We start from the raw sequence: 26134 nt of genomic DNA, 5'->3' as shown, positions 1-26134 counted from the left end.
CAGTCGGATGCTGTGTATCCTCCACTTGTAGCAGTCTGATGCTGTGTAACCTCCACTTGTAGCAGTCTGATGCTGTGTAACCTCCACTTGTAGCAGTCTGATGCTGTGTAACCTCCACTTGTAGCAGTCTGATGCTGTGTAACCTCCACTTGTAGCAGTCTGATGCTGTGTATCCTCCACTTGTAGCAGTCTGATGCTGTGTAGCCTCCACTTGTAGCAGTCTGATGCTGTGTATCCTCCACTTGTAGCAGTCTGATGCTGTGTAGCCTCCACTTGTAGCAGTCTGATGCTGTGTATCCTCCTCTTGTAGCAGTCTGATGCTGCCGTAACCTCCACTTGTAGCAGTCTGATGCTGTGTATCCTCCACTTGTAGCAGTCTGATGCTGTGTATCCTCCACTTGTAGCAGTCTGATGCTGTGTATCCTCCTTTTGTAGCAGTCTGATGCTGTGTATCCTCCACTTGTAGCAGTATGATGCTGTGTATCCTCCACTTGTAGCAGTCTGATGCTGTGTATCCTCCACTTGTAGCAGTCTGATGCTGTGTATCCTCCACTTGTAGCAGTCTGATGCTGTGTATCCTCCTTTTGTAGCAGTCTGATGCTGTGTATCCTCCACTTGTAGCAGTCTGATGCTGTGTATCCTCCACTTGTAGCAGTCTGATGCTGTGTATCCTCCACTTGTAGCAGTCTGATGCTGTGTATCCTCCACTTGTAGCAGTCTGATGCTGTGTATCCTCCACTTGTAGCAGTCTGATGCTGTGTATCCTCCACTTGTAGCAGTCTGATGCTGTGTAACCTCCACTTGTAGCAGTCTGATGCTGTGTATCCTCCACTTGTAGCAGTCTGATGCTGTGTATCCTCCACTTGTAGCAGTCTGATGCTGTGTATCCTCCCCTTGTAGCAGTCTGATGCTGTGTATCCTCCACTTGTAGCAGTCTGATTCTGTGTATCCTCCATTTGTAGCAGTCTGATGCTGTGTAACCTCCACTTGTAGCAGTCTGATGCTGTGTAACCTCTACTTGTAGCAGTCTGATGCTGTGTAACCTCCACTTGTAGCAGTCTGATGCTGCGTAACCTCCACTTGTAGCAGTCTGATGCTGTGTATCCTCCACTTGTAGCAGTCTGATGCTGTGTAACCTCCACTTGTAGCAGTCTGATGCTGTGTAACCTCCACTTGTAGCAGTCTGATGCTGTGTAACCTCCACTTGTAGCAGTCTGATGCTGTGTAACCTCCTCTTGTAGCAGTCTGATGCTGTGTAACCTCCACTTGTAGCAGTCTGATGCTGTGTATCCTCCACTTGTAGCAGTCTGATGCTGTGTATCCTCCACTTGTAGCAGTCTGATGCTGTGTATCCTCCACTTGTAGCAGTCTGATGCTGTGTAACCTCCACTTGTAGCAGTCTGATGCTGTGTAACCTCCACTTGTAGCAGTCTGATGCTGTGTAACCTCCACTTGTAGCAGTCTGATGCTGTGTACCCTCCACTTGTAGCAGTCTGATGCTGTGTATCCTCCACTTGTAGCAGTCTGATGCTGTGTATCCTCCACTTGTAGCAGTCTGATGCTGTGTAACCTCCACTTGTAGCAGTCTGATGCTGTGTATCCTCCACTTGTAGCAGTCTGATGCTGTGTAACCTCCACTTGTAGCAGTCTGATGCTGTGTATCCTCCACTTGTAGCAGTCTGATGCTGTGTATCCTCCACTTGTAGCAGTCTGATGCTGTGTAACCTCCACTTGTAGCAGTCTGATGCTGTGTAACCTCCTCTTGTAGCAGTCTGATGCTGTGTAACCTCCACTTGTAGCAGTCTGATGCTGTGTAACCTCCTCTTGTAGCAGTCTGATGCTGTGTATCCTCCACTTGTAGCAGTCTGATGCTGTGTAACCTCCACTTGTAGCAGTCTGATGCTGTGTAACCTCCACTTGTAGCAGTCTGATGCTGTGTATCCTCCACTTGTAGCAGTCTGATGCTGTGTAACCTCCACTTGTAGCAGTCTGATGCTGTGTAACCTCCACTTGTAGCAGTCTGATGCTGTGTAACCTCCACTTGTAGCAGTCTGATGCTGTGTAACCTCCTCTTGTAGCAGTCTGATGCTGTGTATCCTCCTCTTGTAGCAGTCTGATGCTGTGTATCCTCCACTTGTAGCAATCTGATGCTGTGTAACCTCCACTTGTAGCAGTCTGATGCTGTGTAACCTCCACTTGTAGCAGTCTGATGCTGTGTATCCTCCACTTGTAGCAGTCTGATGCTGTGTATCCTCCACTTGTAGCAGTCTGATGCTGTGTATCCTCCACTTGTAGCAGTCTGATGCTGTGTATCCTCCACTTGTAGCAGTCTGATGCTGTGTATCCTCCACTTGTAGCAGTCTGATGCTGTGTAGCCTCCACTTGTAGCAGTCTGATGCTGTGTAGCCTCCACTTGTAGCAGTCTGATGCTGTGTAGCCTCCACTTGTAGCAGTCTGATGCTGTGTATCCTCCACTTGTAGCAGTCTGATGCTGTGTATCCTCCACTTGTAGCAGTCTGATGCTGTGTAACCTCCACTTGTAGCAGTCTGATGCTGTGTATCCTCCACTTGTAGCAGTCTGATGCTGTGTAACGTCCACTTGTAGCAGTCTGATGCTGTGTATCCTCCACTTGTAGCAGTCTGATGCTGTGTATCCTCCACTTGTAGCAGTCTGATGCTGTGTAACCTCCACTTGTAGCAGTCTGATGCTGTGTAACCTCCACTTGTAGCAGTCTGATGCTGTGTATCCTCCACTTGTAGCAGTCTGATGCTGTGTAACCTCCACTTGTAGCAGTCTGATGCTGTGTATCCTCCACTTGTAGCAGTCTGATGCTGTGTATCCTCCACTTGTAGCAGTCTGATGCTGTGTATCCTCCACTTGTAGCAGTCTGATGCTGTGTAACCTCCACTTGTAGCAGTCTGATGCTGTGTATCCTCCACTTGTAGCAGTCTGATGCTGTGTAACGTCCACTTGTAGCAGTCTGATGCTGTGTATCCTCCACTTGTAGCAGTCTGATGCTGTGTATCCTCCACTTGTAGCAGTCTGATGCTGTGTAACCTCCACTTGTAGCAGTCTGATGCTGTGTAACCTCCACTTGTAGCAGTCTGATGCTGTGTATCCTCCACTTGTAGCAGTCTGATGCTGTGTAACCTCCACTTGTAGCAGTCTGATGCTGTGTATCCTCCACTTGTAGCAGTCTGATGCTGTGTAGCCTCCACTTGTAGCAGTCTGATGCTGTGTAGCCTCCTCTGCATCTGGGCCTGTTCTCGGGATATCACGGTATCTATCTATGTGTGTGTATATATATATATATATATATATATATATATATATATATATATCTATATATATATATATACCGTGTTTTCAGGGTGTGTAAATACAGAATAACTCAGGTGTCAGCTTATCGTCCCGGATTCAGGAAAGACTCCGGGTCACGGTGGATGATCCCTCCCGGAATCCTGCGCTGACAGATCTGCTTTCCGCTATCGTAAGTGGACTCGCCGATCTGTGTTCACCTGCCAGGAGTAATGTCCTCTTTTCTGGGAAGACGACCGGAAAGAATTCCAACATCAGGACGCTTGTTTGTTCGTGTTTCCGGCAGATGTGATCGCTCCGGCCTGGATCTTCATGAAATGTTGCTTTGGGCAGAACTGCATATTGCAGGCAGCCGCCGTCTTGAGGAGACTTGCTACAACACTAATAACAAATGCAGGCTCCTAGGGGGCGGAGCATGAGAGCATGCCTGATTGTGCCCCGCCCCTGAGGTGCTGCAATCAATATAATACAGTGTAGCCGTCCTACCTAGTTTGTTCCCTTTAAAATTGTCATTGGGGAGGGGAGCAGCTTATGCCATTCTTTTTATATCCTGCAAGAAATCTGTTCCACTCGAAGCACTCGAGCGGCCACCCCAACTATAAGATCACAGGTGGGAGGAGTAAGAAGAAGCACTCGAGCGATCCTTATGGAGCCAACTGGTCCTTAAAGGGCCAGTCCAGGTTACTTCTTCCTACCCGAATCCCTTTAAACTTAATGTATCACCTACAGGACCAAAAATGATTGACCCGTCACTCCATTTTGGCGATCCGTGGGTTTCGGCGGTTGCACCCCCCCCCCTCTGGTATACAAGTGATCCCCCATCATGTGGGGAGGGGGTAACCTCTTTTTAAAATAGTCCCCACTAATGAATCTCCCACAAAAGTGACCAGCGAAGGAGTCTCCAGTGCAGTCTCCGTAGCGGAGGGACATCTGTGTGCGAGGCTTCCACCACTTATCTGATCACTATGGGCTGATTTGTTATGGGAGTCGTTCCCCGGGTTATGCCGTGACGCGCTCCTGTTGTCGCTCCCATTTTCCTGCGTCTTCTCGTGATGGCGTCCGGGCCGGCGTGATCCTCTGCCGTCACCACCACAACGATCAGAGGCTGATTATTCTGCCGAATGTGAAATTCAATTACACCGCTCCAACCCATGACACCGAGAATAACATGTTGACAAGGAGCAAACAATAGATATTCACAGCCCAGAAATATCCAGAAAATCAGACCCCACCGCTGCCCTCCAAATATCAGCTCTGTGTCCTCAGTGCACATCAAAAAGTGCTATATATGTGCAGTAAGGGGTATAACAGTTATATTCCTGTACATAGGGCAGTATTATAGCAGTTATATTGTTGTACATTGGGAGCAGTATTATAGTAGTTATATTCTTGTACATAGGAGGCAGTATTATAGTAGTTATATTCTTGTACATAGGAGGCAGTATTATAGTAGTTATATTCTTGTACATAGGAGGCAGTATTATAGTAGTTATATTCTTGTACATAGGGGCAGTATTATAGTAGTTATATTCTTGTACATAGGAGCAGTATTATAGCAGTTATATTCTTGTACATAGGGAGCAGTATTATCGTAGTTATTTTCTTGTACATAGGAGCAATATTATAGTAGTTATATTTTTGTACATAGGAGCAGTATTATAGTAGTTATATTCTTGTACATAGGAGCAGTATTATAGTAGTTATATTCTTGTACATAGGAGCAGTATTATAGTAGTTATATTCTTGTACATAGGGAGCAGTATTATAGTAGTTATATTCTTGTACATAGGGAGCAGTATTATAGTAGTTATATTCTTGTACATAGGGGCAGTATTATAGTAGTTATATTCTTGTACATAGGGGCAGTATTATAGTAGTTATATTCTTGTACATAGGAGGCAGTATTATAGTAGTTATATTCTTGTACATAGGGGCAGTATTATAGTAGTTATATTCTTGTACATAGGGAGCAGTATTATAGTAGTTATATTCTTGTACATAGGAGGCAGTATTATAGTAGTTATATTCTTGTACATAGGGGCAGTATTATAGTAGTTATATTCTTGTACATAGGAGGCAGTATTATAGTAGTTATATTCTTGTACATTGGAGGCAGTATTATAGTAGTTATATTTTTGTACATAGGAGCAGTATTATAGTAGTTATATTATTGTACATAGGAGCAGTATTATAGTAGTTATATTATTGTACATAGGGAGCAGTATTATAGCAGTTATATTCTTGTATATAGGAGGCAGTATTATAGTAGTTATATTCTTGTACATAGGAGCAGTATTATAGTAGTTATATTCTTGTATATAGGAGGCAGTATTATAGTAGTTATATTCTTGTATATAGGAGGCAGTATTATAGTAGTTATATTCTTGTACATAGGAGCAGTATTATAGCAGTTATATTCTTGTATATAGGAGGCAGTATTATAGTAGTAATATTCTTGTACATAGGGAGCAGTATTATAGTAGTTATATTCTTGTACATAGGGGCAGTATTATAGTAGTTATATTCTTGTACATAGGGGCAGTATTATAGTAGTTATATTCTTGTACATAGGGGCAGTATTATAGTAGTTATATTCTTGTACATAGGAGCAGTATTATAGTAGTTATATTCTTGTACATAGGAGCAGTATTATAGTAGTTATAATATTGTACATAGGAGCAGTATTATAGCAGTTATATTCTTGTACATAGGGGGCAGTATTATAGTAGTTATATTCTTGTACATAGGGGGCAGTATTATAGTAGTTATATTCTTGTACATAGGGGCAGTATTATAGTAGTTATATTCTTGTACATAGGAGCAGTATTATAGCAGTTATATTCTTGTACATAGGTGCAGTATTATAGTAGATATATTCTTGTACATAGGGGCAGTATTATAGTAGATATATTCTTGTACATAGGAGCAGTATTATAGTAGTTATATTCTTGTACATAGGAGCGGTATTATAGTAGTTATAATATTGTACATAGGAGCAGTATTATAGCAGTTATATTCTTGTACATAGGGGGCAGTATTATAGTAGTTATATTTTTGTACATAGGAGCAGTATTATAGTAGTTATATTCTTGTACATAGGGGGCAGTATTATAGTAGTTATATTCTTGTACATAGGAGCAGTATTATAGCAGTTATATTCCTGTACATAGGTGCAGTATTATAGTAGATATATTCTTGTACATAGGTGCAGTATTATAGTAGATATATTCTTGTACATAGGGGGCAGTATTATAGTAGTTATATTCTTGTATATAGGGGGCAGTATTATAGCAGTTATATTCTTGTACATAGGAGGCAGTATTATAGTAGTTATATTCTTGTACATAGGGGCAGTATTATAGTAGTTATATTCTTGTACATAGGGGCAGTATTATAGCAGTTATATTCTTGTACATAGGAGGCAGTATTATAGTAGTTATATTCTTGTACATAGGAGGCAGTATTATAGTAGTTATATTCTTGTACATAGGGGCAGTATTATAGCAGTTATATTCTTGTACATAGGGGCAGTATTATAGTAGTTATATTCTTGTACATAGGAGCAGTATTATAGCAGTTATATTCCTGTACATAGGTGCAGTATTATAGTAGATATATTCTTGTACATAGGGGGCAGTATTATAGTAGTTATATTCTTGTACATAGGAGGCAGTATTATAGTAGTTATATTCTTGTACATAGGGGCAGTATTATAGTAGTTATATTCTTGTACATAGGAGCAGTATTATAGCAGTTATATTCTTGTACATAGGAGGCAGTATTATAGTAGTTATATTCTTGTACATAGGGGCAGTATTATAGTAGTTATATTCTTGTACATAGGGGCAGTATTATAGCAGTTATATTCTTGTACATAGGAGGCAGTATTATAGTAGTTATATTCTTGTACATAGGGAGCAGTATTATAGTAGTTATATTCTTGTACATAGGGGCAGTATTATAGTAGATATATTCTTGTACATAGGGGCAGTATTATAGTAGTTATATTCTTGTACATAGGGGCAGTATTATAGTAGATATATTCTTGTACATAGGGGCAGTATTATAGTAGTTATATTCCTGTACATAGGTGCAGTATTATAGTAGATATATTCTTGTACATAGGAGGCAGTATTATAGTAGTTATATTCTTGTACATGGGGCAGTATTATAGTAGTTATATTTTTGTATATAGGAGCAGTATTATAGTAGTTATATTCTTGTACATAGGGGCAGTATTATAGTAGTTATATTCTTGTACATAGGGGGCAGTATTATAGTAGTTATATTCTTGTACATAGGGGCAGTATTATAGTAGTTATATTCTTGTACATAGGGGGCAGTATTATAGTAGTTATATTCTTGTACATGGGGCAGTATTATAGTAGTTATATTTTTGTATATAGGAGCAGTATTATAGTAGTTATATTCTTGTACATAGGGGCAGTATTATAGTAGTTATATTCTTGTACATAGGGGCAGTATTATAGTAGTTATATTCTTGGACATAGGGGGCAGTATTATAGTAGTTATATTCTTGTACATAGGGGCAGTATTATAGTAGTTATATTCTTGTACATAGGGGGCAGTATTATAGTAGTTATATTCTTGTACATAGGGGGCAGTATTATAGTAGTTATATTCTTGTACATAGGGGCAGTATTATAGTAGTTATATTCTTGTACATAGGTGCAGTATTATAGTAGATATATTCTTGTACATAGGGGCAGTATTATAGTAGATATATTCTTGTACATAGGAGCAGTATTATAGTAGTTATATTCTTGTACATAGGTGCAGTATTATAGTAGTTATATTCTTGTACATAGGAGCAGTATTATAGCAGTTATATTCCTGTACATAGGTGCAGTATTATAGTAGATATATTCTTGTACATAGGGGGCAGTATTATAGTAGTTATATTCCTGTACATAGGGGCAGTATTATAGTAGTTATATTCTTGTACATAGGGGGTAGTATTATAGTAGTTATATTCTTGTACATAGGGGGCAGTATTATAGTAGTTATATTCTTGTACATAGGGGGCAGTATTATAGTAGTTATATTCTTGTACATAGGGGCAGTATTATAGTAGTTATATTTTTGTACATAGGGGCAGTATTATAGTAGTTATATTCTTGTACATAGGAGCAGTATTATAGTAGTTATATTCTTGTACATAGAGGGAAGTATTATAGTAGTTATAATCTTGTACATAGGGGGCGGTATTATGCACATTTGCCCCAGTATTCGTGTTATTTTTGGGGTGCTGCTTTCTGTCCTCTGACCTGTATTGGGGCGCAGGAGTCACTGATTCTCCGGCTCGCGCTCCGTCAGGTTATTTCCCTCTTTTTGGGTTGTTTTTGCAGCCGGGGAGGATAATGCTGGGGATTGTGAGCGCCTCGTCACCGGCTGACTGTACACTTCATGTGCCAGGCTGTGGCCAACACAAATCAGGGCTCCATTGTTCTGTCCTGGGCCCCATCCCCCGCCCTGCCAGCAAAAACCAGAATCCACAGCAAACATCCCAGCACAATGGTGGCCCCTGTGCCACTGTCCTGTGACCATTGTGTCCTCCGCTGCTGCAGAGAACTCTCTGTCACTTGTCATTTTCATTCTTGCAAAACTGCAACAATGTGAGGTCTGTACAGAGCCCGAGCAGGTGCCGCTCACAGCGAGACCATCGCCGGAAACATCCAGACTTACATAATGGCATGTGGCAGATAGGCATGGCCACGCTGAGCACTGCTGACATTGGGGGATATTTGGCCATTGGACCCCCACAATCAGTCACTGTGTCCTGGCTTTGCATGGTGCTCATAAATATCACTGTTTGAGTGTAAAACAGGTGTCTGTTCCCTGTTATCAGCCACATTATACTTTTAGAAAGTGCTGTGAGAAGAGCGCATGATTTCTTTTCTCTCTCTTGCTCCCTAATATTTCAAGCTGGAAGGGACAGAGGCGTCTGGAGGAAGGGACAGAGGGGTCTGGAGGAAGGGACAGAGGGGTCTGGAGGAAGGGACAGAGGGGTCTGGAGGAAGGGACAGAGGGGTCTGGAGGAGGAGGATGACAGAGAGGGGTCTGGAGGAGGAGGATGACACAAGGGTCTGGAGGAAGGGACAGAGAGGGGTCTGTAGGAAGGCACAGAGGGGTCTGGAGGAGGAGGAGGACAGAGGGGTCTGGTGGAAGGGACAGAGAGGTCTTGAAGGAAGGGACAGAAGGGTCTGGAGGAAGGGACAGAGGGGTCTGGAGGAAGGGACAGAGGGGTCTGGAGGAAGGGACAGAGGGGTCTGGAGGAAGGGACAGAGGGGTCTGGAGGAAGGGACAGAGGGGTCTGGAGGAAGGGACAGAGGGGTCTAGAGAAAGGGACAGAGGGGTCTGGAGGAGGAGGATGACAGAGAGGGGTCTGGAGGAGGAGGATGACACAAGGGTCTGGAGGAAGGGACAGAGAGGGGTCTGTAGGAAGGCACAGAGGGGTCTGGAGGAGGAGGAGGACAGAGGGGTCTGGTGGAAGGGACAGAGAGGTCTTGAAGGAAGGGACAGAAGGGTCTGGAGGAAGGGACAGAGGGGTCTGGAGGAAGGGACAGAAGGGTCTTGAAGGAAGGGACAGAAGGGTCTGGAGGAAGGGACAGAAGGGTCTTGAAGGAAGGGACAGAAGGGTCTGGAGGAAGGGATAGAAGGGTCTTGAAGGAAGGGACAGAAGGGTCTTGAAGGAAGGGACAGAGGGGTCTTGAAGGAAGGGACAGAAGGGTCTGGAGGAAGGGACAGAGGGGTCTGGAGGAAGAAGGGGACAGTAGGGTCTTGAAGGAAGGGATAGAGGGGTCTTGGAGGAAGGGACAGAAGGGTCTGGAGGAAGGGACAGAAGGGTCTGGAGGAAGGGACAGAAGGGTCTGGAGCAAGAGACAGAAGGATCTGGAGCAAGGGACAAAAGGGTCTGGAGGAAGGGACAGAAGGGTCTTGAAGGAAGGGACAGAAGGGTCTTGAAGGAAGGGACAGAAGGGTCTGGAGGAGGAGGACAGAGGGGTCTGGAGGAGGAGGACAGAAGGGTCTGGAGGAGGAGGACAGAGGGGTCTGGAGGAGGAGGACAGAGGGGTCTGGAGGAAGGAGGACAGAGGGGTCTGGAGGAGGAGGACAGAGTTGTCTGGAGGAAGGGACAGAGTTGTCTGGAGGAAGGGACAGAGTTGTCTGGAGGAAGGGACAGAGTTGTCTGGAGGAAGGGACAGAGGGGTCTGGAGGAAGGGACAGAGTTGTCTGGAGGAAGGGACAGAGTTGTCTGGAGGAAGGGACAGAGTTGTCTGGAGGAAGGGACAGAGTTGTCTGGAGGAGGAGGACAGAGTTGTCTGGAGGAGGAGGACAGAGGGGTCTGGATTAAGGGACAGAGGGGTCTGGAGGAGGAGGATGACAGAGGGGTCTGGAGGGAGGGACAGAGAGGTCTTGAAGGAAGGGACAGAAGGGTCTGGAGCAAGAGACAGAAGGATCTGGAGCAAGGGACAAAAGGGTCTGGAGGAAGGGGCAGAAGGGTCTTGAAGGAAGGGACAGAGGGGTCTTGAAGGAAGGGGCAGAGGGGTCTTGAAGGAAGGGACAGAAGGGTCTGGAGGAAGGGACAGAAGGGTCTGGAGGAAGGGACAGAAGGGTCTGGAGGAAGGGATAGAAGGGTCTTGAAGGAAGGGATAGAAGGGTCTGGAGGAAGGGACAGAGGCTTCTGGAGGAAGGGACAGAAGGGTCTGGAGGGAGGGACAGAAGGGTCTGGAGGAAGGGACAGAGGGGTCTAGAGGAAGGGATAGAAGGGTCTGGAGGAAGGGACAGAGGCGTCTGGAGGAGGATGACAGAAGGGTCTGTGTGGCTGACTCCCCCCTCCCCATTGAGCGCACACCTCCTGAGCCGCGGCTGCTTATGGGCATTACATTGTTGGAACAAGTTGCTGTCGACTGAACAATCGTTCTGCTGACCAGTATCTGAGGAGTAACACAGGATCCCCCAGTGCTGTTTACTGCTCCCTGTTATCAGCCATTTCAGGCTGGCTGCAGGGAATGATGCCCCCCCCCCACCGCCCCGTGTACAGTGTCTGTGCACCATATGTCGGCTCTCACACACAGGCGGTATTTCTTCAGGTTGTGTGTTTTTGGCCTCACGTGTCACATGTGAGGAGAGAATGTGGCGGAGTGAAAAGTGACACATTGTGACAGCTGCTCTGCGAGGACAGGGGTGACACGTCCCGGGGCAGAATCCAGCGCTGGCATCCCCCCCCCCCTATTCATGGCTGGAGACGGCGCCCGCACATTCCTGTCCAAAACACGGAGGCCGAAGCAGCAGGGATCGGTGACTGTCCCCTCTGGTGCAGCCTGCAGTGTAAAGCATGGCGGTTGTTTGTTATGGTTGCCATGGTTCCATCCGGATCTCTTTTACCTTTTTGCCTTTATAACCTGATTTGGATTTCTTTGGGTCGGCCATGACACAACTGGAGCTAAAATGTTCCTTCTTTTTTCGGGGGCGGGGGTGGGGGGGAATGTCAATATCAAATCTGCCCTAATATTGGGAAAGTCTGGAGCATGACAGGTGTGTGCTCACATTCCTTCCAGCAGGTGGTGCTGCAGAGCTCGGACAGGTGAGCAGTGTGTGGGCACTCACAGGGGACAGAGCCCTGGTGGGCTAGAGGAACAGGGACTGATCAATGCATGGGAGAGACCACCATATACATAGGAAGGACCACCAGGTAGAATAAAAAAAAACCCCCAAAGCAGTTATGGGGGATGATGTTGAAAGTAATGGATCGGGCATATCGGATTCCAACATGCCTGTTCTCCCCACTGAGCACACATGCACTCTCAGCCGGATTGAGCGTGCATGTATGCGCGTTTCAGTCATGGGAACGTTCCGGCAGTTAATGTGTTAAAGGAAAGTTTAAGAGAATACCAGAAGAGCGGGTTAACTTTCTTTTTCCCCCTCTGGTTTTCCTCGCTCTTGCGTGGGTGTAGACCTCTCCCTGCCAAGGGGGAGCTCCTCGCCTCCGTCACGGGCAGGCAGCTGCGGAGGAGCGGAGGGGGATTTGGGGATGATCTCGCTGGAGAAGGGAGCACAGTCCTGGGGTCCGCGGGTGAACACCAGCTCCTCATGAAGGCAAGGCCTGTGTGTGTATGTGTCTCATCTGCGTCACCGTGCAAGGGGGAGACCAGGGCAGAGTTATGATTTCTGCTCCGAAGCTGCAGAAGTGCAGGCCGGAGGGAGGGGGGCACTTACTTATCCCATCAGTGCATGCGCTCATGTAAAATCCAAACCAGGGCCGACATTAGTAACTGATCCTCTCCATGGGGCCAGGGGCCGAGCCTTCCCTTTCCTTCCCGCCCCCCCCCTCTCCCCTATCCGCCAACCGGGGTAAAAAATAATGGAGCTCATCTGCTCCCGTGTCCCCATGACAGCTCTGCCTGTCCTGTACTGTGAAAATCACACAGGACAGGAAGGGTTGTCATAGGGACACTGGCAACATTTGATATAAGTCTTCTCTCAGGCCCGTTTTGGGTCACCAGTGCCATATTCTGCCCCCTGGGGTCCGCAGCACATGGGGACCCCCCGTATGACCCTCCTCTACACCCTCCCCAGAAAACAAGCCGCACCTGATGGTTTTCCCAGAATCGCCTCCCCGGCAGCGAAAGACGTACCGGAATCAGCCGCGGAAGCAATCCGGAAAGACCAGATTCTTTATAGAAACGTTCAATAACCACTGCCCCGAAACCACTGCTACTGGAGTATACGGACCTGCAGCTATAACCCGGGCATCTCCTATATATAATTATATATGTACAGCCGGTATAACCTGGGCATCCCCTGTATATAATTATATATGTACAGCCGGTATAACCTGGGCATCTCCTGTATATAATTATATATGTACAGCTGGTATAACCTGGGCATCTCCTGTATATAATTATATATGTACAGCCGGTATAACCTGGGCATCTCCTGTATATAATTATATATGTACAGCCGGTATAACCCGGGCATCCCCTGTATATAATTATATATGTACAGCCGGTATAACCCGGGCATCTCCAGTATATAATTATATATGTACAGCCGGTATAACCTGGGCATCTCCTGTATATAATTATATATGTACAGCCGGTATAACCTGGGCATCTCCTGTATATAATTATATATGTACAGCTGGTATAACCCGGGTATCTCCTGTATATAATTATATATGTACAACCGGTATAACCTGGGCATCTCCTGTATATAATTATATATGTACAGCCGGTATAACCCGGGCATCTCCTGTATATAATTATATATGTACAGCCGGTATAACCTGGGCATCTCCTGTATATAATTATATATGTACAGCCGGTATAACCTGGGCATCTCCTGTATATAATTATATATGTACAGCCGGTATAACCTGGGCATCTCCTGTATATAATTATATATGTACAGCCGGTATAACCCGGGCATCTCCTGTATATAATTATATATGTACAGCCGGTATAACCCGGGCATCTCCTGTATATAATTATATATGTACAGCCGGTATAACCCGGGCATCCCCTGTATATAATTATATATGTACAGCTGGTATAACCTGGGCATCTCCTGTATATAATTATATATGTACAGCCGATATAACCCGGGCATCTCCTGTATATAATTATATATGTACAGCCGGTATAACCCGGGCATCCCCTGTATATAATTATATATGTACAGCCGGTATAACCCGGGCATCTCCTGTATATAATTATATATGTACAGCCGGTATAACCCGGGCATCTCCTGTATATAATTATATATGTACAGCCGGTATAACCCGGGCATCTCCTGTATATAATTATATATGTCCAGCCGGTATAACCCTGGCATCTCCTGTATATAATTATATATGTCCAGCCGGTATAACCCGGGCATCTCCTGTATATAATTATATATGTCCAGCCGGTATAACCCGGGCATCTCCTGTATATAATTATATATGTCCAGCCGGTATAACCCGGGCATCTCCTGTATATAATTATATATGTACAGCCGGTATAACCCGGGCATCTCCTGTATATAATTATATATGTCCAGCCGGTATAACCCGGGCATCTCCTGTATATAATTATATATGTCCAGCCGGTATAACCCGGGCATCTCCTGTATATAATTATATATGTACAGCCGGTATAACCCGGGCATCTCCTGTATATAATTATATATGTACAGCCGGTATAACCCGGGCATCTCCTGTATATAATTATATATGTACAGCCGGTATAACCCGGGCATCCCCTGTATATAATTATATATGTACAGCTGGTATAACCTGGGCATCCCCTGTATATAATTATATATGTACAGCCGGTATAACCTGGGCATCTCCTGTATATAATTATATATGTACAGCTGCTATAACCTGGGCATCTCCTGTATATAATTATATATGTACAGCCGGTATAACCCGGGCATCTCCTGTATATAATTATATATGCACAGCCGGTATAACCTGGGCATCTCCTGTATATAATTATATATGTACAGCCGGTATAACCCGGGCATCTCCTGTATATAATTATATATGCACAGCCAGTATAACCCGGGCATCTCCTGTATATAATTATATATGTACAGCCGGTATAACCCGGGCATCTCCTGTATATAATTATATATGTACAGCTGGTATAACCTGGGCATCTCCTGTATATAATTATATATGTACAGCCGGTATAACCCGGGCATCTCCTGTATATAATTATATATGTACAGCCGGTATAACCTGGGCATCTCCTGTATATAATTATATATGTACAGCCGGTATAACCCGGGCATCTCCTGTATATAATTATATATGTACAGCCGGTATAACCCGGGCATCTCCTGTATATAATTATATATGTACAGCCGGTATAACCTGGGCATCTCCTGTATATAATTATATATGTACAGCCGGTATAACCTGGGCATCTCCTGTATATAATTATATATGTATAGCCGGTATAACCTGGGCATCTCCTGTATATAATTATATATGTACAGCTGGTATAACCTGGGCATCTCCTGTATATAATTATATATGTACAGCCGGTATAACCTGGGCATCTCCTGTATATAATTATATATGTACAGCCGGTATAACCTGGGCATCTCCTGTATATAATTATATATGTACAGCCGGTATAACCCGGGCATCTCCTGTATATAGTTATATATGTACAGCCGGTATAACCCGGACATCTCCTGTATATAATTATATATGTACAGCCGGTATAACCTGGACATCTCCTGTATATAATTATATATGTACAGCCGGTATAACCCGGACATCTCCTGTATATAATTATATATGTACAGCCGGTATAACCCGGGCATCTCCTGTATATAATTATATATGTACAGCCGGTATAACCTGGACATCTCCTGTATATAGTTATATATGTACAGCTGGTATAACCTGGGCATCTCCTGTATATAATTATATATGTACAGCCGGTATAACCTGGGCATCTCCTGTATATAATTATATATGTACAGCTGGTATAACCCGGGCATCTCCTGTATATAATTATATATGTACAGCCGGTATAACCCGGGCATCTCCTGTATATAATTATATATGTACAGCCGGTATAACCCGGGCATCTCCTGTATATAATTATATATGTACAGCTGGTATAACCTGGGCATCTCCTGTATATAATTATATATGTACAGCCGGTATAACCCGGGCATCCCCTGTATATAATTATATATGTACAGCCGGTATAACCTGGGCATCTCCTGTATATAATTATATATGTACAGCCGGTATAACCCGGGCATCTCCTGTATATAATTATATATGTACAGCCGGTATAACCTGGACATCTCCTGTATATAATTATATATGTACAGCCGGTATAACCTGGGCATCTCCTGTATATAATTATATATGTACAGCCGGTATAACCTGGGCATCTCCTGTATATAATTATATATGTACAGCCGGTATAACCCGGGCATCCCCTGTATATAATTATATATGTACAGCCGGTATAACCCGGGCATCCCCTGTATATAATTATATATGTACAGCCGGTATAACCCGGGCATCACCTGTATATAATTATATATGTACAGCCGGTATAACCTGGGCATCTCCTGTATATAATTATATATGTACAGCCGGTATAACCCGGGCATCCCCTGTATATAATTATATATGTACAGCCGGTATAACCCGGACATCTCTTGCATATGATTTTTTTTATATAATATATATATATATATACATATATTATGGTATAACCCGGGCATAGGCCTCTATTTTTGGAGGCCTGATCTTCCCTGTGTCGTGTGTAGATCACAGGCTGGAGGTTTCGCTGCCTCCGGTGAATCAGATTGGTGATTCCTTCTGCAATGACTGAATGGAAGCAGTAAAGTGAGATGTTTGCTGTGTGAGCGGTTGCCGTGGGTTACATAATACCCGTGGTGCTGACGGTCACTGCCACCTGCGGCCTCCTTTCCTCTCCTGCTCTCCAGGTGCCGGTCTGGGTGATTGACACCCCTTGCTAGTGGCCATTCTCGGTACTGCACCTCGGCTCACGGTCCGGGATGAGAGCTAACGTTTGATACACAGTATCTAATTCAGCAGCTTGATACATAGAGATAGCGCCTGCCATGATGTGCGTTCAATCAATCGATGTTTTGACGGATGGCACTGTATAGATGGGCGCTGCCGGTTGGTTCGCTGGCGGTGGCACCATGCCGGGGCGTGCACCGATCCCGTCCATTACCATCAGGGAAACGCATGTGAATTCCTAAGCACCTGTGTGTGTGATCGGCATGTGTGCGAGTCACGGCGCGGCGATGTGACCGGGGCGGAGGCTTCATTCATGTGTTATGGCAGCGCTGCCGGCGGTGGATACAATGTATATGACGACTCTGGAATTCCTGCCGCTTGTTGTTCTCATTAATAAACATTGGGACTGATTCACGTTTATGTAGCCGACATGTCCGCGCACGTGAAGAACCTGCGCCTGTCTACGGCACGGACACCGTCACATTTAAAGGGTTCTTCCCATGTCAGAATATAAGGATCTTATCCGATTCTCCTCGTCGGTCCCAGCACTTTTCTAATTTACTTCTTGTAAAAATTTCCAGCCGTTCTTGAGATATTAACATTTTTTTATTTTGTTTATATCTCGTTGCCTAGGAGACCGACCACCGCTGCTGTGTAGATTGTAAGTTCTGCAATAAAGCTGGCCTCACTACAGAGATCTAGCCTCAAAACAGCACTTACAAGCTCAATATAAAAGAGCTAGTCAGCGCTGCACATGTTCTGCTGCTAAGCAGCGGTGGTCGGTCTCCAAGGCAACGAAGTGTTACTATCTCAAGAACGGCTGAAGATGTTAACAAGCCGTAAATTGCAAACATGCTCGTAATTACAAGCTATATCCGACAGTGCCCATTTATGAGGACGGGAGTAACCCTTTAAATACCGGAGTCTGCATGATGACCAAGATGGCCGCCTTTAGATTGATTGGCAACCAAAGTCCTAAGGCCAAAGTTTGGACACACCTTCTCATTCAAAGAGTTTTCTTTATTTTCATGACTCGTAGATTCACATTGAAGGCATCAAAACTATGAATTATCACACGTGGAATGAAATACTTAACAAAAAAGTGTGACACAACTGAAAATATGTCTTATATTCTAGGTTCTTCAGAGTAGCCACCTTTTGCTGTGATTACTGCTTTGCAGACTCTTGGCATTCTCTTGATGAGCTTCAGGAGGTCGTCACCGGAAATGGTTTTCCAACAGTCTTGAAGGAGTTCCCAGAGATGCTTAGCACTTGTTGGCCCTTTTGCCTTCACTCTGCGGTCCAGCTCACCCCAAACCATCTCGATTGGGTTCAGGTCTGGTGACTGTGGCGGCCAGGACATCTGGCGTAGCCCCCCATCACTCTCCTTCTTAGTCAGATAGCCCTTACACAGCTTGGGGGTGTGTTTGGGGTCATTGTCCTGTTGAAAAATAAATGATGGTCCAACTAAACACGAACCGGATGGAATAGCACGCCGCTGCAAGATGCTGTGGTAGCCATGCTGGTTCTGTATGCCTTCAATATTGAATAAATCCCCAACAGTGTCACCAGGAAAGCCCCCCCACACCATCACACCTCCTCCACCATGCTTCACGGTGGGAACCAGCCATGTAGAGTCCATCCGTTCACCTTTTCTACAAAGACACGGTGGTTGGATCCAAAGATCTCAAATTTGTACTCATCAGACCAAAGCACAGATTTCCACTGGTCTAATGTCCATTCCATGTGTTCTTTACCCAAACAAGACTCTTCTGCTTGTTCCTGTCCTTAGCAGGGGTTTCCTAGCAGCTATTTTACCATGAAGGCCTGCTGCACAAAGTCTCCTCTTAACATTTGTTCTTGAGATGAGAAAGTGTGTCCAAACTTTTGGTCTGTACTGTGTGTGTATGTGTATCTATCTATCTGTCTATCTATCTGTCTATCTATCTATCTGTCTGTCTGTCTGTCTGTCTATCTATCTATCTATCTATATATATATATATATATATATATATATATAAACAGATAGATAAAGATATAGATAGAGAGAGAGATGTGTGTGTATATATATATACACACATCTCTCTCTCTATCTATATCTTTATCTATCTGTTTTATATATATATATATATATATATATATATATATAGATATATATATAGATATATATATAGATATATAGATATATATATATAGATATATAGATATAGATATATACACATCTCTCTCTCTATCTATATCTTTATCTATCTGTTTTTATATATATATATATATATATATATATATATATATATATATATATATATATATATATATATATAATATACATTTGTTTAGGTCCATTTTTTTTATTTTATATTCCAATTTATTTGCTTTTGGTTTATTAGATATTTTATATATTTGTATCCTGTTTATTCCAGTTTATTATTTTTATTATTATTATTATTATTATTATTATTTAGAATTTATTTTCTTATTTTTATTATTTATTATATAGTCCAGTTTTTTTCTTTTCCATATTACATTTTTTATTAGCTATATAATATATATAATACAAGGCATTATTATTTATTATTATTAATATACATACATTTTGTTTAGGTCCATTTTTTATTATATATTTTTTCCAATTTCTTTTCTTATGGTATATTAGATATTTTATATATTTATTTGTATCCTCTTTATTCCAGTATATTATTATTATTATTATTATTATTATTATTAATAATAATAATAATAATAATAATAATAATAATAATTAGATTTTTTTTTATTATTTGTTATATATTCCAGTTTTACTTTTTCTATATTACATTTTTTATTATTTTTACAAAGCATTATTATGTGTTTATTATTATTATTATTATTATTATTATTATTATTATTATTATTATTATTATTATTATTATATATTTCTTCCAGTCTATTTTCTTTTGGTATATTAGATATTTTTTATTATATATTGTTACAAGGTATTATTATTATTATTATTATTATTATTATTATTATTATTACATTTAATGAAGCGAACCATGAATAATCTTGCCCTATATTTCTATAACCTACTCCCACAATAAAGGCTTATGAGGGGTCCTCAACAATAATTCAGGGGTGTTAAATTTAAGGTGACTGGTGGTTCTTACAGAATGAGAATAGTGATAACTGTATAGTGAATGGACAGTGTTTCCAGCATAGGTGTCTGTGGATGATGGGGGTCTTCCAGTGGATGACAGGGGTGGTGCTGCTCCCTCTGGGGTCTCGGACAATGCAGGGGTCCTGATTGCTCGTTTCCAGGTGATGAGGGGCCATTGTGCTCCTGATGATCCGATTAGGTCTGATTGTGTTCTTGTGTAATAAGCGGCAGCTCGGAGAGGTGACTGTATTGATGATGGGGTAATCCTATTTTCCGCAGGTCTCTTGGTTTCTTATGGGGCTATATAGAGTTTCGTTCTAGCAAAAAAAGAAAATGTGTCTTTTTAGGCCTTGGACGGTCGTTGGGGCCAGGGACCATCACGTTTTTTTGCTCAGATCTAACAAATCTGTCCGATCACTTGGTGGCAGCTGCGCAGAGTATTTCAGCATCACCTTATTGAAGTGTATGAGACCTGAGGGCAGCACAGAGGCGACTAATGGAGGGAGCAGTGTACAGAGCGGAGGAAACCTGGAGGAGGCTGCACAATAAGGGACGCCTCGTCCGGGCACAATGGTGGCACACCGGAGGGGCGACCTCCAGCAGCTCCTCACAATAATGTGGTCCTGACGGGGGGAGAGGAGCCGCTATTACCATGTAAATCCGCCTTCAGGTGCTGTAGTCTCTGTATGTGCCGCAGAGGGTGTACACAAGGTCCAATCCTCGTTCCTCTTCTGGACCGGCCCGATCCTCGTCCTCCTCTGGACCGCCCCGATCCTCGTCCTCCTCTGGACCGGCCCGATCCTCGTCCTCCTCTGGACCGGCCCGATCCTCGTCCTCCTCTGGACCGCCCCGATCCTCGTCCTCCTCTGGACCGCCCCGATCCTCGTCCTCCTCTGGACCGCCCCGATCCTCGTCCTCCTCTGGACCGCCCCGATCCTCGTCCTCCTCTGGACCGGCCCGATCCTCGTCCTCCTCTGGACCGCCCCGATCCTCGTCCTCCTCTGGACCGCCCCGATCCTCGTCCTCCTCTGGACCGCCCCGATCCTCGTTTTCCTCTGGACCGCCCCGATCCTCGTCTTCCTCTGCACCGGCCCGATCCTCGTCCTCCTCTGGACCGCCCCCGATCCTCGTCGTCCTCTGGACCGCCCCGATCCTCGTCCTCCTCTGGACCGCCCCGATCCTCGTCCTCCTCTGGACCGCCCCGATCCTCGTCCTCCTCTGGACCGCCCCGATCCTCGTCCTCCTCTGGACCGCCCCGATCCTCGTCTTCCTCTGCACCGCCCCGATCCTCGTCTTCCTCTGCACCGGCCCGATCCTCGTCCTCCTCTGGACCGCCCCGATCCTCGTCCTCCTCTGGACCGCCCCGATCCTCGTCCTCCTCTGGACCGCCCCGATCCTCGTCCTCCTCTGGACCGCCCCGATCCTCGTCCTCCTCTGGACCGCCCCGATCCTCGTCCTCCTCTGGACCGCCCCGATCCTCGTCCTCCTCTGGACCGCCCCGATCCTCGTCCTCCTCTGGACCATCCCGATCATCGTCCTCCTCTGGACCGCCCCGATCCTCGTCCTCCTCGGCACCGGCCCGATCCTTGTCCTCCTCGGCACCGGCCCGATCCTTGTCCTCCTCGGCACCGGCCCGATCCTCGTCCTCCTCGGCACCGGCCCGATCCTTGTCCTCCTCGGCACCGGCCCGATCCTTGTCCTCCTCGGCATCGGCCCGATCCTCGTCCTCCTCTGCACCGGCCCGATCCTCGTCCTCCTCTGCACCGGCCCGATCCTTGTCCTCCTCTGCACCGGCCCGATCCTTGTCCTCCTCTGCACCGGCCCGATCCTTCACCGGCCCGATCCTCGTCCTCCTCGGCACCGGCCCGATCCTCGTCCTCCTCGGCACCGGCCCGATCCTCGTCCTCCTCTGCACCGGCCCGATCCTCGTCCTCCTCTGCACCGGCCCGATCCTCGTCCTCCTCTGCACCGGCCCGATCCTCGTCCTCCTCTGCACCGGCCCGATCCTCGTCCTCCTCTGCACCGGCCCGATCTACCTCTACAAAACATAGTCTCCACAGCTGCGATCCAGCCGCTGCAAGCACCACCCAGGAAACCAGTCACTGCTGAGGTGGCCGGTAGCCGTGGCAACAAGTAGTAAATATGTATAATACATATAGCTGTACATGGCAGTATTATTTGATTGTGTGCGGCAGATTTATGTGTCCTCATTTGACAGTAGTATTTGGCCTTATATTGCAGTATTCTGTAGCTACAGTGCCTTGCAAAAGTATTCAGCCCCTTGAATTTTTCAACCTTTTCCCACATTTCAGGCTTCAAACATAAAGATAAAAATGTTAATGTTCTGGTGAAGAATCAACAACAAGTGACACAATTGTGAAGGAAATGTATTGCTTATTTTAAACGTTTATAAAATTGGGCCGTGCAATATTATTCATCCCCTGTAAGTGAATACTTTGTAGCGCCCCCTTTTGCTGTGATTACAGCTGCAGTCTCTTGGGGTATGTGTCTATCAGTTTTGCACATGGAGAGGTGAAATTCTCGCCCATTCTTCCTTTGTAAACAGCTGGAGCTGAGTGAGGTTGGATGGAGGCGTTTGTGAACAGCAGTTTTCAGCTCTTTCCACAGATTCTCGATTGGGTTCAGGTCTGGACTGTGACTTGGCCATTTTAACACCTGGATACGGTTATTTGTGAACCATTCCATTGTAGATTTTACTTTATGTTTGGGATCATTGTGTTGTTGGAAGACAAATCTCCGTCCCAGTCTCAGGTCTTTTGCAGACTCCAACAGGTTTTCTTCAAAAATGGTCCTGTAATTTGACTCCATCCATCTTCCCATCAATTTTACCCATCTTCCCTGTCCCTGCTGAAGAAAAATCAGGCCCAAACCATGATGCTGCCACCACCATGTTTGACAGTGGGGATGGTGTGTTCAGGGTGATGAGCTGTGTTGCTTTTACACCAAACATATCGTTTGGCATTGTGCCCAAATAGTTTGATTTTGGTTTCATCTGAGCAGAGCCCCTTCTTCCACATGTTTGGTGTCTCCAGGTGACTTGTGGCAAACTTTAAACAACACTTTATGGATATCTTTGAGAAATGGCTTCTTCTTGCCACTCTTCCATAAAGGCCAGATTTGTGCAGTGTACGACTGATTGTTGTCCTATGGACAGACTCTCCCACCTCAGCTGTAGATCTCTGCAGATCATCCAGAGGGATCATGGGCCTCTTGGCTGCATCTCTGATCAGTCTTCTCCTTGTGTGAGATGACAGTTTGGATGGACGGCCGGGTCTTGGTAGATTTGCAGTGGTATGATCCTCCTTCCATTTCTATATGATCGCTTGCACAGTGCTCCTTGGGATGTTTAAAGTTGTGGAAATCTTTTTCTAACCAAATCCGGCTTTAAACTTCTCCACAACAGTATCCTGGACCTGCCTGTTGTGTTCCTTGGTCTTCATGATGCTCTCTGCGCTTTACACAGAACACTGAGACTATCACAGACAGGGGCATTATACGGAGACTTGATTACACACAGAGGATTATATTTATCATCATCAGTCATTTAGGACCACATTGGATCATTCAGAGATCCTCAATCAACTTCTGGAGTGAGTTTGCTGCACTGACAGTAAAGGGGATGAATACTATTGCACGCCACAATTTTCAGTTATTTATTTTTACAGCAGTTTAAAATAAGCAATAAATTTCCTTCATCTTCACAATTGTGTCACTTGTTGTTGATTCTTCACCAGAACATTAACATTTTTATCTTTATGTTTGAAGCCTGAAATGTGGGAAAAGGTTGAAAAATTCAAGGGGGCTGAATACTTTCGCAAGGCACTGTATATATGGCAGTGCTATATAGCTGTATATAGAAGTATTATGTGGCTGTGTATGGTGGTATTATATAGCTGTATAGGGCATTAGTATATGGCCTTGTGTAGCGGTATTATATTGTTGTATATAGAAGTATGTGCTGTGTGTGGCGGTATTATATAGTTGTATATAGAAGTATGTGCTGTGTGTTGCGGTATTATATAGTTGTATATAGAAGTATTTGCTGTGTGTGGTGGTATTATATAGCTGTATATATAGAAGTACAGTATGTGCTGTGTGTGACGGTATTATATAGCTGAATTTAGAAGTATTATTTGCTGTGTGTGGTGGTATTATATAGCTATATATATATATATATAGAAGTACAGTATGTGCTGTGTGTGGCGGTATTATATAGCTGTATTTAGAAGTATTATTTGCTGTGTGTGGCGGTATTATATAGCTGTATTTAGAAGTATTATGTGCTGTGTGTGGCGGTATTATATTGTTGTATAAAGAAGTATTATATGCTGTGTGTGGCGGTATTATATAGCTGTATTTAGTAGTATTATGTGCTGTGTGTGGCGGTATTATATATCAGTATTTAGAAGTATTATGTGCTGTGTGTGGCGGTATTATATTGTTGTATATAGAAGTATTATGTGCTGTGTGTGGCGGTATTTGTATAAAGAAGTATTATATGCTGTGTGTGGCGGTATTATATATCAGTATTTAGAAGTATTATATGCTGTGTGTGGCGGTATTATATAGCTGTATTTAGAAGTATTATATGCTGTGTGTGGCGGTATTATATAGCTGTATTTAGAAGTATTATGTGCTGTGTGTGGCGGTATTATATAGCTGTAATTAGAAGTATTATGTGCTGTGTGGCGGTATTATATTGTTGTATATAGAAGTATTATGTGCTGTGTGTGGCGGTATTATATTGTTGCTGGCGTGGGCTTTGTCGCTGGCGCTGTCGCGGGCAATGTCGCTGGCGCGGGCTCTGTCGCTGGCGTGGGCTCTGGCGCAGGCTCTGTTGCTGGTGCGGGCTCTGTCGCTGGTGCGGGCTCTGGCGCGGGCTCTGTCGCTGTCGCGGGCTCTGTCGCTGTCGCGGGCTCTGTCGCGGGCTCTGTCGCTGGCTCTGGCGCGGGCGCTTGCGCGGGCTCTGTCGTTGTCGCGGGCTCTGTCGCGGGCACTGGCGCGGGCACTGGCGCGGGCTCTGGCGCGGGCTCTGTCGCTGGCGTGGGCTCTGTCGCTGGTGCGGGCTCTGACGCTGGCTCTGTCGCGGGCGCAGGCTTTGTCGCTGGCGCGGGCTCTGTCGCTGGTGCGGGCTCTGGCCCTGTCGCGGGCGCAGGCTCTGTCTCTGTCGTGGGCTCTGTCGCTGGCCCTGGCGCGGGCTCTGGCGCTGTCGTGGGCTCTGTCGCTGGCGCGGGCTCTGTCGCTGTCTCTGTCGCTGGCGCGGGCTCTGGCGCTGTCGCGGGCTCTGACGCTGGCGCGGGCTCTGGCGCTGGCGCGGGCTCTGTCACTGGCGCGGGCTCTGGCGCTGTCGCGGGCTCTGTCGCTGTCGCGGGCTCTGGCGCTGGCGCGGGCTCTGACGCTGTCGCGGGCTCTGTCGCGGGCTCTGTCGCTGGCGCGGGCTCTGGCGCTGTCGCGGGCTCTGTCACTGGCGCGGGCTCTGGCGCTGTCGCGGGCTCTGTCGCTGGCGCGGATGTCAGGGCTTCTTTCCCGTGAACTTCCTGTTTTGTCCACATTCCTCAGCAGAACACCGCAGAGCGGCAGCGCAGCACTGCTCGGAAATATCAGGGACATGGACTGAAAACCCCAAATCTCCCCCCGTGTTGTGATTGGCTGCTACTTGTGAGGCTCCGGTCTGTGCTGTAAATATTCTATATTAGGGGTGGTTGCTTGTTCCCCTCCTCCGCCCCTCACATCCTATCACATCTGCTGCAGGCACAGCCCTGTATAAGCTCCAGGTGCCGGTGGATGCGGGTTTCCATAGTGAAGGGAATGAGGGTCGTGGGTTCTGGATGAATCTGACCAGAGCCACATCCGAGTGAGAAATCCTGCCCCGACCACAACACGGGGTTTAGTTTGACCAGCGGTTACATTAATAGGGGTGGGGAGCCGGGGCCCGCTTGTCACTGGACATCGGGGTGTTATGGTCCAGTGCACCACCAGGAAGAGACCGCTAATGGTCCAAGTACCTCGCTGCCGGCTGTCACTAATGTCCAACCAGTCATCAATAGAAGTCCTGCTGGGCCTGGGGAAAGTTCTGCAATCCTGGAGGCCTAAGAAGCAGTCCTGCAGGGCCTCCGTCTGCCCGGGAGACATC

The 26134-nt window shown here is 45.4% G+C and overlaps 1 protein-coding gene across 8 annotated transcripts in view; it reads left to right on the top strand.

Moving 5' to 3' along the window:
• RALGDS (ral guanine nucleotide dissociation stimulator) overlaps nucleotides 1-26134 on the top strand; it is a 167097-nt gene that overhangs the window by 75527 nt on the left and 65436 nt on the right. The window contains exon 1 of one of the 8 annotated variants that reach the window (XM_075324407.1): nucleotides 12330-12436. The exons of 6 other annotated variants lie outside the window; for them this stretch is intronic. In XM_075324407.1, coding sequence (XP_075180522.1) covers nucleotides 12431-12436 — 6 coding nt within the window. In that variant the 5' untranslated portion in view covers nucleotides 12330-12430. Of the gene's footprint in view, nucleotides 1-12329; nucleotides 12452-26134 lie in introns of those variants that run through there. One more of the 8 variants, XM_075324406.1, reaches the window with a different exon arrangement.

This window comes from Anomaloglossus baeobatrachus, chromosome 9 (genome assembly GCF_048569485.1).
Source record: "Anomaloglossus baeobatrachus isolate aAnoBae1 chromosome 9, aAnoBae1.hap1, whole genome shotgun sequence".
Classification (NCBI taxonomy): Eukaryota; Metazoa; Chordata; class Amphibia; order Anura; family Aromobatidae; genus Anomaloglossus; species Anomaloglossus baeobatrachus.
The sequence above is the reverse complement of the archived record's forward strand: the minus strand, read 5'-3'. Positions and strand labels throughout refer to the sequence as shown.